At 39.6% G+C, this 14,958-nt stretch overlaps 1 protein-coding gene across 1 annotated transcript in view; it reads right to left on the bottom strand.

Moving 5' to 3' along the window:
• CPNE4 (copine 4) overlaps positions 1 to 14,958 on the bottom strand; it is a 457,901-nt gene that overhangs the window by 244,843 nt on the left and 198,100 nt on the right. The window contains exon 3 of the mRNA XM_063452171.1: positions 13,847 to 14,026. Coding sequence (XP_063308241.1) covers positions 13,847 to 14,026 — 180 coding nt within the window. The remainder of the gene's footprint in view (positions 1 to 13,846; positions 14,027 to 14,958) is intronic.

Below are 14,958 nucleotides of genomic sequence, written 5' to 3'. Positions count from 1 at the left end.
AAACAACCTACCTAAAGGCCCCATTATTTGTTCAGTACAATATTTTACTTTCAATATGTTTACTCCTGTAGACTTCTATCTACAGAACTATGTATTAGAGTTACTTTCCTAAATGTATTAACAATACAGGTCATGTTTTGCTGTTGCTTTCTCACTTGATTTTGAAGGTTACCTACAGGTGGGTTACGGCTGATATATGTGCACATTATTCTAATATAAAACATAATTTAGGTTTGAGAACCCTCAGACATTATTTGTTTCATGATCTACATCTCTCTGAGGGGCAAGTAGATATATTAGTTTTATTCACCCAGTTTATTCTTTTACATAACTTTTTACTTTTGAACGGGAGTCAGTTTTGCACCATTTTATGTTAATCTCTTAATCTGTTACTGGTAGTTGACGTCTCAAGATAAAGAAGCCTTAAAACGCATACAATGAACAAACGTCACGAGAATGCAACTATTTTACAATTACAAGTTCATAAAGTAATCAGATAAAGTAATAGTGCACAGAAAACAAAGCATAATAAACCAGTCTTCAATGTATGCAATGATAGCAATCACATGTGGTATAAAATGAATATAGCTCAATACAAAGGCAGTGTAAAATAGCAATTTTAAAGATAGAGAAAAAGTCTCTTATGTGGCACTGGGAAATTGTATCAAATGGGAGTATTAAAACATCCCATGAGGAGCGCGCAACAAAACAAAGAACAATAGCAAACTGTCAGATTGAAAAGATATAATACATAACTTTCTGATATACAGCCAGCACGGCTCAGAGAATTACAAATTTAAGGTAATAAACAAAGGAGCAGTCCCGATCGTGGGTGTTGAATTAGCCAATTCCTGCACTGGCAGAAGCACTGAATAACCTGGAAGAAAACAGTATGGGCCTTTGAGTCCCACAGCCAGAAGATCCGCTGTCACAGGAGTTCAAAAGTAACCACCGACCAGTCACCAGGTAGGTAAGTGAGCAAGTACACAATGCCTTCCAGATCAGGCACCCCACTCACATGCCAAATATTGTTTTCAACACTAGAGGCCTATTTTAAAGCAAAATGCTGCTAACTCTATACATTTAAACCGAATCAAAGGGGGAATCCTATGGCCCTATCTATTATGAAAATTGATTGGATCACCCCAGTGGGGCCACATTCTGATAGAATGTGATATAAGGAATATTAGGAATAAGGGCTTTATGATACATATAAAGAAATTAAATTGCCCTTCTATCATGTATTATTTATTTGTTTGAACATATGTACGTTTCATGTGTATTTTACTGTGTTACTGTTAGAGGGAGATTGTGAGCCCTTCACATATCATAATTGATTAGTGCTATCTAAGAACCCCTCCAGCACGGGCAGAACAAATCGGTCTTGATTGTCAGGAAATACTGGGATCCTACATGCAGAGTGTAATAGAAAAGTAATGTTTACCGGACCTTAGAATGGCAGGGTTGTCATCACAAGGACAGAGAATAAACAGGTACAAACCGAGGTCAGGGGAGGCAGAAATCAAGAACAACGAGGGTACACAAGCCGAGTCAAAGGGTAATAGAAAGTAAGGTAGGCAAAGAAGCCAAAGTCACAACCAAGAATACAATACTAGAGTACAACGCGTTATTGGGACTATAAGAACCACAACAGGGCAATGAGTCGTGTCCTTTTCAAGTTCCCTTTTATACTGTGTTCTTTAATCGGTATCCACACTCCCAAAACATTCAAATTCGAACGTTTTGGCAGGCCGTGACATCATCAGCGTCACGATGTCTGCGTGCATGCGCCGTGTCATAAAAAGGGGAGGGGCTATCACGGCCAGCACGAGAATCACTGGAAACCTTAGGAGGACTTCTGAACAGGTCCCCAACCTCCTGTAAGATGACATCAGTGTGTGGCACAGCCTGTGCCCACACATAAGGTACCCTGACATTGATAAAGTTAATTTGTGAACAAAATGCGTTGACTAGTACAAGACCTCATCCAGACTATAATTGAGGGTTGTGGATTGCCTTTGATGTGGATGTTCTTCTAATGTGATTGTTGTCATTCACTACTGGGAGCAACTATGTCTGCACAGAGGTCATACTTACTGCCGTCCCCAGACACACACTGTTTGTTTTGTTTGATTGCTGTATACATTTCAGATAGATTCTGGATACACTTTCCCTTCTCATTCTTGTTATTCATTGGATGCACGACAGACACCACCTTTGCATTCTGAACCCTCACATGATATCCTCCAGGAGGACTGGTAATATTTCATTATTTTGAACTTTTTGCTTATAGGAATTTTGCCTGGTACTTAGGAGGTCTTTTTGGTATCCTACCAATCAGCAAGTTTGTTTGTTTGTTTGTTTGTTACATGCAGATTTTTTGTAATATGAGGTTCATGGTCCCAGTTATTTTTTTGTGTTGGTGCTGGTTTATTTACTTATACTATATTTTGGGTGAGACGTGTATTTTACAGTGGCTTTATTGTGTACAGCAGTCAATGTTTAAGAGGTATATTTCAGAGTGGTGACTCCCTGTTTTAAACTATTTAGCAGTCCCTGAGTAATTTTTATTGTTTTTTTTTTTCAATTAATATTATCTAATAAACATTTAAATCTCTTTTCATTTATGTTTTTCGCACCCCCCCCCCTTTTTTATGTTTCTCCTTATTTAATCTATTTTTTTCCCTTTACATTGCCCCATAGGATTTGCCTTTGTCAATACAATGATGTTTCCTACTACTCTCTTCCTTTGAAATTCTCCCATCCTATCAAATTAACATTACAGATAAACAATCGGTCATCACCCAAAATACACCCTGTGAGCAGAGAGCTAAAAAGTCAACCGCAGACCACATGTAACCACACCAGCCCAGGACCTCCACATCCAGCATTTTCACCATGTCAAGATTGTCTGAGACCAACCACCCAAACAGCTGATGCAACAATTTGCATAACCAAAGATTTTCTGCACAAACTGTCAGAAACCGTCTCAGGGAAGCTCATCTGCATGCTCGTAGTCCTCATCAGGGTCTCGACCTGACTGCAGTTCGTTGTCGTAACCGACTTAAGTGGGAAAATGCTCACATTCGATGTCTGGCACTTTGGAGAGGTGTTTCACTGTACAGGGCAGATGGCAGACAGCATGTATGGTGTTGTGTGAGTGAGCGGTTTGCTGATGTCAACGTTGTGGATCGAGTGGCCCATGGTGCCGGTGGGGTTACTGTATGGGCAGACGAACGTTATGGACAATGAACACAGGTGCATTTTATTGATGGCATTTTGAATGCACATACCGTGATACCGAGATACCGTGACGAGATCCTGAGGCCCATTGTTGTGACCTTCACCTCATGTTGCAGCATGGTAATGCATGGCCCCATGTTGCAAGGATCTGTACACAATTCCTGGAAGCTGAAAACATCCTAGTTTTTGCATGGCTAGCAAACTCACCGGACATGTCACCAATTGAGCATGTTTGGAATGCTCTGGATCGGCATATATGACAGCGTGTTACAGGTCTTCCCAATATACAGTAACTTTGCACCACCATTGAAGAGGAGTGGACCAACATTCCACAGGCCACATTCAACAACCTGATCAACTCTATGCGAAGGAGATGTGTTTGTATGCGTGAGGGCAAATGGTGGCCACACCAGATGCTGACTGGTTTTCGGACCCCGCCGGACTTCCCCAATACAGTAAAACTGCACATTTTAGAGTGCCCTTTTATTGTGGCCAGCCTAAGGAACACCTGTGCAATAATCATGCTGTATAATCAGCATCTTGATATGCCTCACCTGTGAGGTGAATGGATTATCTAGGCAAAGAAGAAGTGCTCACTAACACAGATTTAGACAGATTTGTGAAAGATATTTGAGAGAAATGGGCCTTTTGTGTATATAGAAAAAGTCTTAGATCTTTGAGCTCAGCTCATGAAAAATGGGGGCAAAAACAAAAGTGTTGCGTTAATAATTTTATTCAGTGTATGTAAGGGAACCCAAACACACGGACTTTAATCTACAACAGCGTATGCTTGAATCCGTATTGCTGGACCTTGGAGTGGCTGGGCTTAACATTTGATTGCTCAGAGAGAGTAAGGTTAATGGTGTTAAGGGTAGGAGAAATAAAGTAAACATTAGACAAGCCAAATATCAGGAATACGGAGAACAGACTACAGCCAAGATCCGTAACATGAGATCAGAAATATCACAAACATACTATTGGGCTAAACAAGAACCACAACAGTGCGACTTAGATGAGAAATGGCAGGTCAATACCCGTGGCTCTATTAGGATTTGACCACGTCAAAGAGTAGCGGCAGAAGACACGAGGCTGAAGCATTGCCGATTTTGTGTCATTCGAGACTACGTTTGCATATGCTGAACAGGAACTCTGGGGAGAACCATTCGGACATGGGCGTGTATAAATAGACACACACGAGCTGCTGTGGTGTATGAATCATTGCTGGAACGGTGAGGTGGAGCCCTAGAATCGGTAAGTATGACACCTACACTCTATACTTGGAAATGTTTTTTTTTTTTTTATTGATAACTACATGTAACACATTCCACTCACTTACGTTTTCTTTTCCCTATTAACCCCTTGAGGACGCAGGACGGTTCAGGACCGTCATCGGCATTTTTGCGTTGCCGACCGACGACGGTCCTGAACCGTCCTAAATTTAAAATGTACTTACCCGATCGCCGTCGTTCCCCCGGCGGCGATCGGCGGTGCTCCCGGTGTGGGGAGACTGCCTGCAGCCCAGACAGTCTCCCCATGGCGGTTTAGGACCCCTGGGGCCATGTGATCGCCCAACAGGGCGACCACATGGTCACAATAGGTGTCCTAGACTCTGCCTGCAGGGGGACTGTCTGTGCTGACAGGCAGTCTCCCTGCTGCTGTAAAATCATAAAAAAATTTAAAGTTATAGTTAATAAAAAAAAAAAATATCTATACGAAATTTTATTCTAACTGTATTTTGATATTAATATATATATATTTATATCAAAATACACTTAGAATGAAATTGTATATATATCTATGTATATTTAAATAAATAAAAAGAATGCGAACTATTCATATGTCGATATACAAAATTACATAAATAATTATATAAATATACACGTAGACTTCAAATATATAAATATGCATATATATTTAAATTCTACGTGCGTATTTAGGTAATATTTTGACATAATTAAGTTATTTTATTGATTGCAATTTAAGGGACCTGCCTGCCAACCCAGGCCGAAAGACCAGAGAATTTAATTTGCTATCACTGTATTTTACCCTGTAACGTTCTACGACACCCTAAAACATGTACATGGGGGGTACTGTTTTACTCGGGAGACTTCGCTGAACACAAATATTAGTGATTCAAAACAGTAAAACATATCACAGCGATGATATTGTCAGTGAAAGTGACTTTTTTTGCATTTTTCACACACAAACAGCACTTTTACTGATGATATAATTGTTGTGATACATTTTCCAGTTTTGAAACACTAATATTTGTGTTTAGCAAAGTCTCCTGAGTAGAACAGGACCCCCCATGTACAGGTTTTATAGCGTTTTTGAAAGTTACAGGGTCAAATATATAGGTCAAATATTTTTACATTGAAAATGGCCAGGTTGGTTACGTTGCCTTTGAGAGCATATGGTAGCCCAGGAATGAGAATTACCCCATGATGGCATACCATTTGCAAAAGAAGACAACCCAAGGTATTGCAAATGGGGTAAGTCCAGCCGTTTTTAGTAACCACTTAGTCACAAACACTGGCCAAAATTAGCGTTCAATTTAGTTTTTTACTTTTTTCACACACAAACAAATATGAACGCTAACTTTGGCCAGTGTTTGCGACTAAGTGGCTACTAAAAAAGTCTGGACATACCCCATATTGAATACCCTGGGTTGTCTACTTTTAAAAAAATATGTACATGTGGGGTGTTATTTAGCAATTTATGACAGATAACAGTGTTACAATGTCACTATTGATACATTTTAAAAATGTATGTTTTGAAACCGCAATATCCTACTTGTACTTATAGCCCTATAACATGCAAAAAAAAAAGCAAAAAGCATGTAAACACTGGGTATTTTTGAACTCAGGACAACATTTTGAATCTATTTAGCAGTTTTTTTCATTCGCTTTTGTAGATGAGTAAAAGATTTTTCACATAAAATTCAAAAAACGTGTATTTTTTTCAATTTTTCATCATATTTTTTCATTTTTTTTTAATTAAATTAGATGAGATTATATAAATAATGGTATGTAAAGAAAGCCCCTTTTGTCCTGAAAAAAACAATATATAATTTGTATGGGAACAGTAAATGAGAGAGCGGAAAATTACAGTTAAACACAAACACCACAAAAGTGTCAAAAAGATGCCTGGTCGCAAATGTACAACATCGCAAAAAAAGTCCAGTCCTTAAGGGGTTAAAGGGGCACTATAGTCACCAGAACAACTACAGCTTATTGGATTTGTTCTGGTGAGTAGAATGATTACCTTCAGACTTTTTGCTGTAAACACTGTCTTTTCAGAGAAAATGCAGGGTTTACATTACAGCCTAGTGATAACTTCACTGGCCACTCCTCAGATGGCTGTTATAGATCCTTCCTGGGTCATGGCTGTCTAAAATGCATCCAAACATTCAGTGTCTCCTCCCATGCAGACACTGGACTTTCCTCATAGAGATGCATTGATTCAAATCATCTCTATGAGGAGATGCTGATTGGCCGGTATGTATGCCACTGTGGCCAGCCTCTTCTCCTGGGGGGCCCAGGAGCCGGCCACCTCAGGGCCCCCCGAGTCTGGCCCTGGTGTCACCCGACGGACATGCTGGCGGGCGCGTGAAGGAGCACTCTCCCCTGAGTGCTCCCTCTTCAGCTCCCTCGCGCACTGCACTGATACCGGAGCGGGAATATGACGTCATCTTCCGGCTCCGGCATCAGTACGTGGCGAGCGAGGGAGCTGAAGAGGAAGCACTCAGGGGAGCCTGTCCGCCAGCCTGTCCGCCGGGTGACCGCCCACCGGGCAACCCCACTGGACCCCAGGGAATCCCCTCAGCACTCCCAAAGGTAAGGAGGCTGGGGGGATTAAAGTTAAAAAAAAAACTTATGTGTGTGTGTGTTAGAGTGTGTGTGTGTGTGTGTGTTAGAGTGTGTGTTAGAGTGTGAATGTGTGTGTGTGTTAGAGTGTGAGTGTGTGTGTGTGTGTGTGTGTGTGTTAGAGTGTGTGAGTGAGTGTGTGTGTGTTAGAGTGTGTGTGTGTGTCTGTTAGTGTGTCTGTGTGTTAGAGTGTGAGTGTGTTAGAGTGTGTGTGTGTGTGTGTTAGAGTGTGTGTGTTAGAGTGTGTGAGTGTGTGCGTGTTAGAGTGTGTGTGTCTGTGTGTGTGTGTTAGAGTGTGTGTTAGAGTGTGTGAGTGTGTGTGTGTTAGTGTGTGTGTGTGTGTTAGTGTGTGTGTGTGTGTGTTAGAGTGTGTGTGTTATAGTGTGTGTGTGTTAGTGTGTGTGTGTGTTACAGTGTGTGAGTGTTAAGAGTGTGAGTGTGTGTGTGTTAGTGTGTGTGTGTGTGTGTTAGAGTGTGTGTGTTAGAGAGTTTGTGTGTGTGTTAGTGTCAGTGTGTGTTACAGTGTGTGTGTTAGAGTGTGTGCGTATTAGTGTTAGTGTGTGTTAGTGTGTTAGTGTGTGTGTGTGTGTTAGTGTTAGAGTGTGTGTGTGTTAGTGTGTGTGTGTGTGTGTGTGTGTGTGTGTGTTAGTGTGTGTGTTATAGTGTGTGTGTGTTAGTGTTAGAGTGTGTGTTAGTGTTAGAGTGTGTGTGTTAGAGTGTGTCAGTGAGTGTGTTACTGTGTGTGTCTGTACTGAGTGTGTTAGTTTGTGTGTGTCTGTTAATGAGTGTGTGTTTTGTAAGTGAGTGAGTGTGTGTCTGTCTGTCTGTCAGTGAGTGTGTATGTATGTATGTCTGTCACTGAGTGTGTGTCTGTCAGTAAATGTGTGTGTCTGTTAGCTAGTGTGTATGCGTCTGTTCGTGAGAGTGTGTGTGTGTGTGTGTGTGTCTTAAGCACTTACCTTTCTCCAGCTCCCTTGGCGCTGGGGATATCTTCGCCCCGATCCTCCTCTCAGCTCCGAATGCGCATGCGTGGTAAGAGCCGCGTGTGCATTCAAACCGCCGATAGGAAAGCATTACTCAATGCTTTCCTATGGACGTTCAGCGTCTTCTCACTGTGATTTTCACAGTGAGAATCGCAGAAGCTCCTCTAGCGGCTGTCAATGAGAGCCACTAAAGGCTGGATTAACCCTCAGTGAAACATAGCAGTTTCTCTGAAACTGCTATGTTTTCAGCTGCAGGGTTAAAACTAGAGGGACCTGGCACCCAGACCACTTCATTGAGCTGATGTGATCTGGGTGTCTGTAATGGTCCTTTGTGTTTGTGTATCTTCATGCACTGGTGTACGTACCGCGGTCGCAGGGGTCGCAGTCCTGCGACCCCTGCGACCAGGAGCCCGCTGCCATGTGTTGCGGCCCCAGCCCGCGCAGAGTAAGCGCGCGGGGGGGTCCCACGGATCAGTTTTTGCACCGGGGCCCCATGGGTTGTGTGTACGCCACTGGCCACGGCTGTGTTTGAATCATGCTAGCTCTGCTCTTGATCTGCCTCTTTGTCAGTCTCAGCCAATCCTATGGGGAATCATTGTGATTGGATCAGACTACCACTTCTGATGACAGATTTTTTTTTTAGTTACAGCTTCAGGCTTGAATACAGTAAGATTTTGCTATATTTATGGAGGCATGCAGGGCCCAGGGGGGCTATATGGTGGTTTTAACACTACAGGGTCAGGAATACATGTTTGTGTTCCTGACCCTATAGTGATCCTTTATATTACTATGTGCTCTATATCAGGGTTCTCTAAACTCTGGCCTTCCAAATGTTGTTGAACTACAAATCCCATGATTCTTTGAATGAAATAGATAGCCAGCAACATCTGAAAGGCCAGAGTTTGGAGAACCTTACTCCATATTAAATGTATAATCACAAGGATCTCTGGTATAAATATTTTGCTTTCCCTTGGAATTCCTTGCTTTCATATGGGTGGACTCTCGTTATTCATGCAACAATTTATATGCTTCTATGATTTTCAATTTTGAATCAATTTAATTTGTGATATTGTAATTTCTGTAACTCTGCATCCCCACTGTAGAACATGATTTATAATCTATGAATGTGTACATGTCTTATTAGAATAATGCAGCCTATTTCAAATGTAGTAGATTTAAGAAGCAATACATACCTAATGTCTGAATTGTATATAAAATATTTTAAGCTTTCAAAATCTGATTTCTAAATATATTTGGGCAAATTAACCACCTAGGATAGCGTTTGATATCCTCCGAAGGAGCTATCAGAAGGGAGGAATAGCATTTCCAGATGTCGATAAAATCCATGAAGCATGTATGGCAACTCACCTTTTACAGTGGCTAGACAGGGACCAGGGAAATCAATCATGGCTCACACTAGAACAGGATGAATATAAATTGTCTGTTCTCTTTTGGATGGGTATTTTGAAACTAGGTGAATTGGACACCAAGCATTTCTCCAATAGAATATTGATATATATGATTAATACCTCAAAAACTATCAATAAAAAATTGAAATTAGAAGACAAATTACTATATAGGGTTCCATTAGTGGTCATACAACACGCAATGGATAATATAAATGTTCAACCCTGGATACACCTAGGCATACTGAAGATCTCCGACTTATGGTATGGATCTAAACCCATCCCATTTACACAAATGCAGGTTAAATATAATCTTCCCCCCAGAGATCTTTTTCAATATCTAAGGATTAAAAATGTTCTATTATCTAGAACTATACTCAAGGACCATAATGTTAATCCTCTTATAGTACTATATAAAAAGAAGGGAGGGATTTCTAGATTTATTAAAGTGCTAGAATCAATGGAACAAGACTCCAATGCTACCTCCTTTACTAAATGGGAACAAGATATTGGGGATTCCTTTCCACTTCTGGAATGGACTAAAGCTACACTCCTAGTTATGCGCTGTATACACAGTGTCTCTCTCTACGAAACACATCTAAAGATAATATATAGATGGTATATGGTACCGGCTAGACTCTATAAAATATCATCTGCCTAGGAATTGTTGGAGATGTGGAAAGGAGGAGGGCACTATATACCATATATGGTGGGAATTTCAGGGGCTTAATAACGTAAAAATCCAAATGCTTGGTCTTGTTAACTCTATTTTCAAGGAGATAAAAGAAATTAGCCCTCAACTTTTCCTTTTTAATATTGGTTTTCCTTCACAAGACAAATATCAAAAATATCTTCTGACCCATATTTTTTTTCCATTAAAATATGCAAAGCTAGGGCTTGGAAATCTTCTATCCCATTATCATGGCATAATATTACTGAGAAAAATAGACTATCAGCATAGGATGGAATCAAACCCCTTCTTTGGTATTAGAAACTTGGTCAAACTATGGTTACCCTGGAGAAATAGACATTATATAAGACAACAAAGATTGTGATCTTTTGAAGCCCCATGTCGAGCCTCATGAACTTAATTTATTCTTATTATTTTTTTAACCCCCTTTTTTTTTTATTGTAAATTGATTATGTTTATCAATGTAACAGCTATATTGTGGAAAATCCTTTGTATGAGCTTCTTAATAATGGCTGCTGGTTACCAAGCAAGTATAGAGTGTGATCGTAAGACATAACGTATATACATAACTGATGGTTTTCACTGAATATTGTATTCCATATAGAAACTTTAGGTATTTAATGTTATATAATACCACTATTGATATATATTACCACTATGTCCTTGTTTAAAGCAGTTATATTGATGTATTCTTTTTTTTAAATTTTTTTTCTTCTTTAAGTCGAATGCTATAAATTGAATAAATAAAATAAATATTAAAAAAAACATATTTTAAACTGTCAGTGGTACTCTTTCTATGAACCATGGCTACCAACCCCCTGGGGCTTGTTGAGGCATGTAATGATGCATTTTAGTAAGCACAAAGCTTAGACATGACAGATTACAAGTAGAAACAGCCTAATTTTCATGCATCTAAAAATGTGTCAAGGCTATTCAGTAAAACATGAATTGCCAGAAATTCACCAGGGAAATTGTGTCATGTTTAGAACAAAATAGCTGAATTGGAAACTTTGTAAAAGCCAGATAGGCTTTTGGGGGATTACATTTGCAATTGAAACAAAAACAGAGCATTTAAGAACTGAAAGAATGGGCTAAAGATATAAAAAAAAAAACAATAGTTGCCCTATGGTTAATCCAGGGTCAGGTCTCCAAAAAGTGTTTGCTCCTTTTTGCCATTGCAGAGAGTACCTATACTATTTGTATTACAGATTGATTATGCCCATCGGGGCAGTCCAGATCCAAATTTCTGGACAGTTCCCTTTGCATAAGAGATGAAGCAACCCTGAATGATCATTTCAGCGTTTGTTGGGTATAGCGAGGTATAGCTGGTATCCGTCTAGCCACAGTTTGCAATTCGCTGGCATATTTTCAGGAAATCATGATTTAGCAAGTAAATCAGTTCTGTCATTCCTTAAAAAAGTTTATATTAACACTTGAGAAAGATAACTTTTTTATATATGTATTGTTTTACCTAACTAAAGCTTTCTTTTAAATATAGGGTTTTTCCTGTATTAGCAACACACATTGTATCTCAGCTGTACATAAAAAACGACGTGAAACAATCCTCATATCAAGTCAACATGTCGAGTTTTGTTACTTTATAATATGGCAAAATCATTGCAGATATAAAACTCCTGGTGCATGGAAAAATTCATGTATGAGCCTAAATCAAAGAAAGTCTATTATACTGTGCTGACAAGTCCTATAACATCTGCAAAAAAAAAAAAAACAACAAATTTATAACTGTACACATGCAACTAGATTCATAGTTTAGTTTTGACACATCTCATATGAACACAGGAAATATTGTGATCAGTCTTATAAACAGTCTTACTGACTTTCCAATGTGCTGGGTCCATGCAGCAAGACCCTGGTCTACATTATGATTGTAAAGTTGTAGAGCTATGCTTTTTTGTGTGGGGATGCTTCATTAAAGGGTCATTAAAGGCACCCAGACCTCTTAATCTCATTGAAGTGGTCTGGGTGCAGTGTCTCTGTCCCTTTAATCCTGCAATGTAAAATATTGTTTTAGTACATATGGCTTATTAATGACATCTTTGTGAACGTGTGGACTCAGTATGTATGTCCATCCCCTTCTCTGTGTATTTTTCTTTCTCCTACTTGTGTCTCTCTCCAATGTTTGTTCAGTAATTCTACTGCGTATTTTACTTTTGTCTCAAAGTTCACTGTGGATTAACACAAAAGAAGATATTAAAGCCATGAAGAATATTTAAAGTCTAATGCAGAGTTCACATGACAACTAACAACAGCACAAGGGCACTGGAATCATAGATGCAAAAGTCCAGCTTCTCAGCCATTGTAGAAATCGTTCTTATCAGTATTAATGTGATCCCATATGTCCTAAAAATATAAGTTTATTCCCATCAAAATTCCAGATAGAAGTGCATTGTAAAAATATTTTTTTTCTTCTTCAAAATATTGTTGCTTGCATGTTTGTATACATATACGATCCAGTCAGGGCCGGCGCTACCATAAGGCAGCACAAGTGGCTGCCTTAGGGTGCACTGACCCAAGGGGCGCAAAAATGTCAGAGTGACTGGTGACATCATATCCCAGCGGCAAACTGTTGTGGAGAGCGTAGGGAAGCTATTACAGTGCAGCTGGATCTCTGTTTAGCAACTATAATAAAATCAGTAAGTCTGTGTATGTGTGTTAGAGCCAGTGTGTGTGTAAGAGTTAGTGTGTGTGTGTGTGTGTAAGAGTTAGTGTGTTTGTGTGTGTTAGAGCCAGTGTGTGTGAGTTTGTGTGTGTTAGAGCCAGTGTGTGTGTGTGTGTGTGTGTAAGAGTTAGTGTGTGTGTGTGTTAGAGCCAGTGTGTGAGTTTGTGTGTGTGTTAGAGCCTGTGTGTGTGTTAGAGTCAGTGTGTGTAAGAGTCAGTGTGTGTGTCTGTATGTATGTAAGAGTCAGTGTGTGTGTGTGTAAGAACCAGTGTGTGTGTGTGTAAGAGCAAGTGAGTGAGTGTGTGACACAAGGGGGTACACAAAATTAGGATGAAAACACAAAAACATGAAACGAATGCCAAACAGGATAAAAAAGGAAAAACAAATAAGAAAAAGGTGGAAAGGTGCACAAAAGGGGCAAAAGAATGGGTAAGAGGGGAAAAAGGGGGATATTACACAGACAGGTGAAGACAAATGTTTGGGGCAGCAAAATGTATCTTTGTCTGTGTAGACAGAAGTCATTGCACAGGCCCTGGACCCAGTGAACAGTCATCAGGTTTTGAAAGAAAATAGATATTTCTTTAAATTAAGTATATATAAAAACTTTTTATAAACACTCTTCCCTTCCTTTATATTATGACAGGATCCTTCAGCCATACACATGCACCTTGTGTCAGACAGTGTTTGAACACAGACAGATAGTCTCTATGGTCTTCCTTGCTTCTGCGCAGGGAGTAAAACATGGAAAACCATAGAGACTATCTGTCGGTTTTCAAACACTGTCTGACCCAAGGTTATGTATATGGCTGAGAGACCCTGTCATATGCTGAAGGTAGGGATGAGTTTTTCTAATTTTCTACATATACCTCATTTAAAAAAAAAATCTATTCCCTTTCAAAACTCGATTAAAGGATTAATGTTTTAAAAATAGTTTTTGAGGTAACAGTTGTCCTTTAATATTCCAAGTATTCACTTACTTGCCCGAGTGTACATTCCATGCCACCGAGGAAGTCTGCATCTTTCAGACCGTTATGATTGCTGCTTATGTCATGAACTTCAAAACGAAGGCGTTGCACCTCTTCAAAATAAAAATCAACTGTGAAAATTTTTGAGAAAATCGGGTTGATGCATGTTCTGATCACTTCTGTTCTGTCCACCTAAGAGAAAAAGACAAAGGGGAATGTTTACAGAACTCAATATGGACACGTGTGGCAAATATCCATATAGCTATGTAACGCTAAAATGCAAACCAGAATAATCCAACTGATATCGGATGTCTGCTAAGTGGCAGTTAATATGAAAGAGTGATCAGCAATATCACACTTGTAACTATGCTTGTTTCCACTCAAGTCCAACAGATGTTATTGATTACCCTGCCTCACTCTCCTTGCACGATAATTGATAACAAAGGGTATTTGTTTGTAACTGATAACTTGCATATATGAAACATTTCAAACTCTCTGTCTCAGAACCATTTTTTGGCTGCTTTTCTCTCTACTGCAATAAATATGCGATCCTATACTTCGGGTCTCTGACTGGTTAACTGGAAAAGGCTTTTTAATGTTTTGCAAGAGAACATCCACCATCTTCGAATGCCCCATAGGAAAGCATTGATTTAATGCTTTTCTATGAGAAGGCCTAATGCACCCGGCACTTGCCACGCATGTGCATTAGGTTCCTCCCATTGTCTACTGCCGGCGGAGTAGATGCCCAACCGAGCATCAAGGGACACCAGAGTTAGGAATTCCAGGAGCATAGGAATTAGGTAAGTGATTAAAGTGTTATTTGACCCTTTATCTACCAGGGGGAGGTAAGGCGCAGAGGGACAATGTAGTGTTAGGTATACAGCTTTGTATCCTAACACTATAGAGTTCCTGTAACAAGAGCATATAAGGCTGTGTAGCCAACTAAATACAATTATTAGAATAGATACAGTTAATCATTATAATAATTATACAATTATCAGACAAGATGCAATTAATCAATTCAAACTTTGAAGTTTTGCGGCACGAGCAAAAGCCTCCCTATGCTTTCCTATGGGAAAGCATTGGATTGGCTGAGATCATCAAGATTGATGATCTCAGCCATT

Source organism: Pelobates fuscus, chromosome 4 (genome assembly GCF_036172605.1).
Source record: "Pelobates fuscus isolate aPelFus1 chromosome 4, aPelFus1.pri, whole genome shotgun sequence".
Classification (NCBI taxonomy): domain Eukaryota; kingdom Metazoa; phylum Chordata; class Amphibia; order Anura; family Pelobatidae; genus Pelobates; species Pelobates fuscus.
Note: the sequence above shows the minus strand (reverse complement) of the source record. Positions and strands in the feature narration are given on the sequence as shown.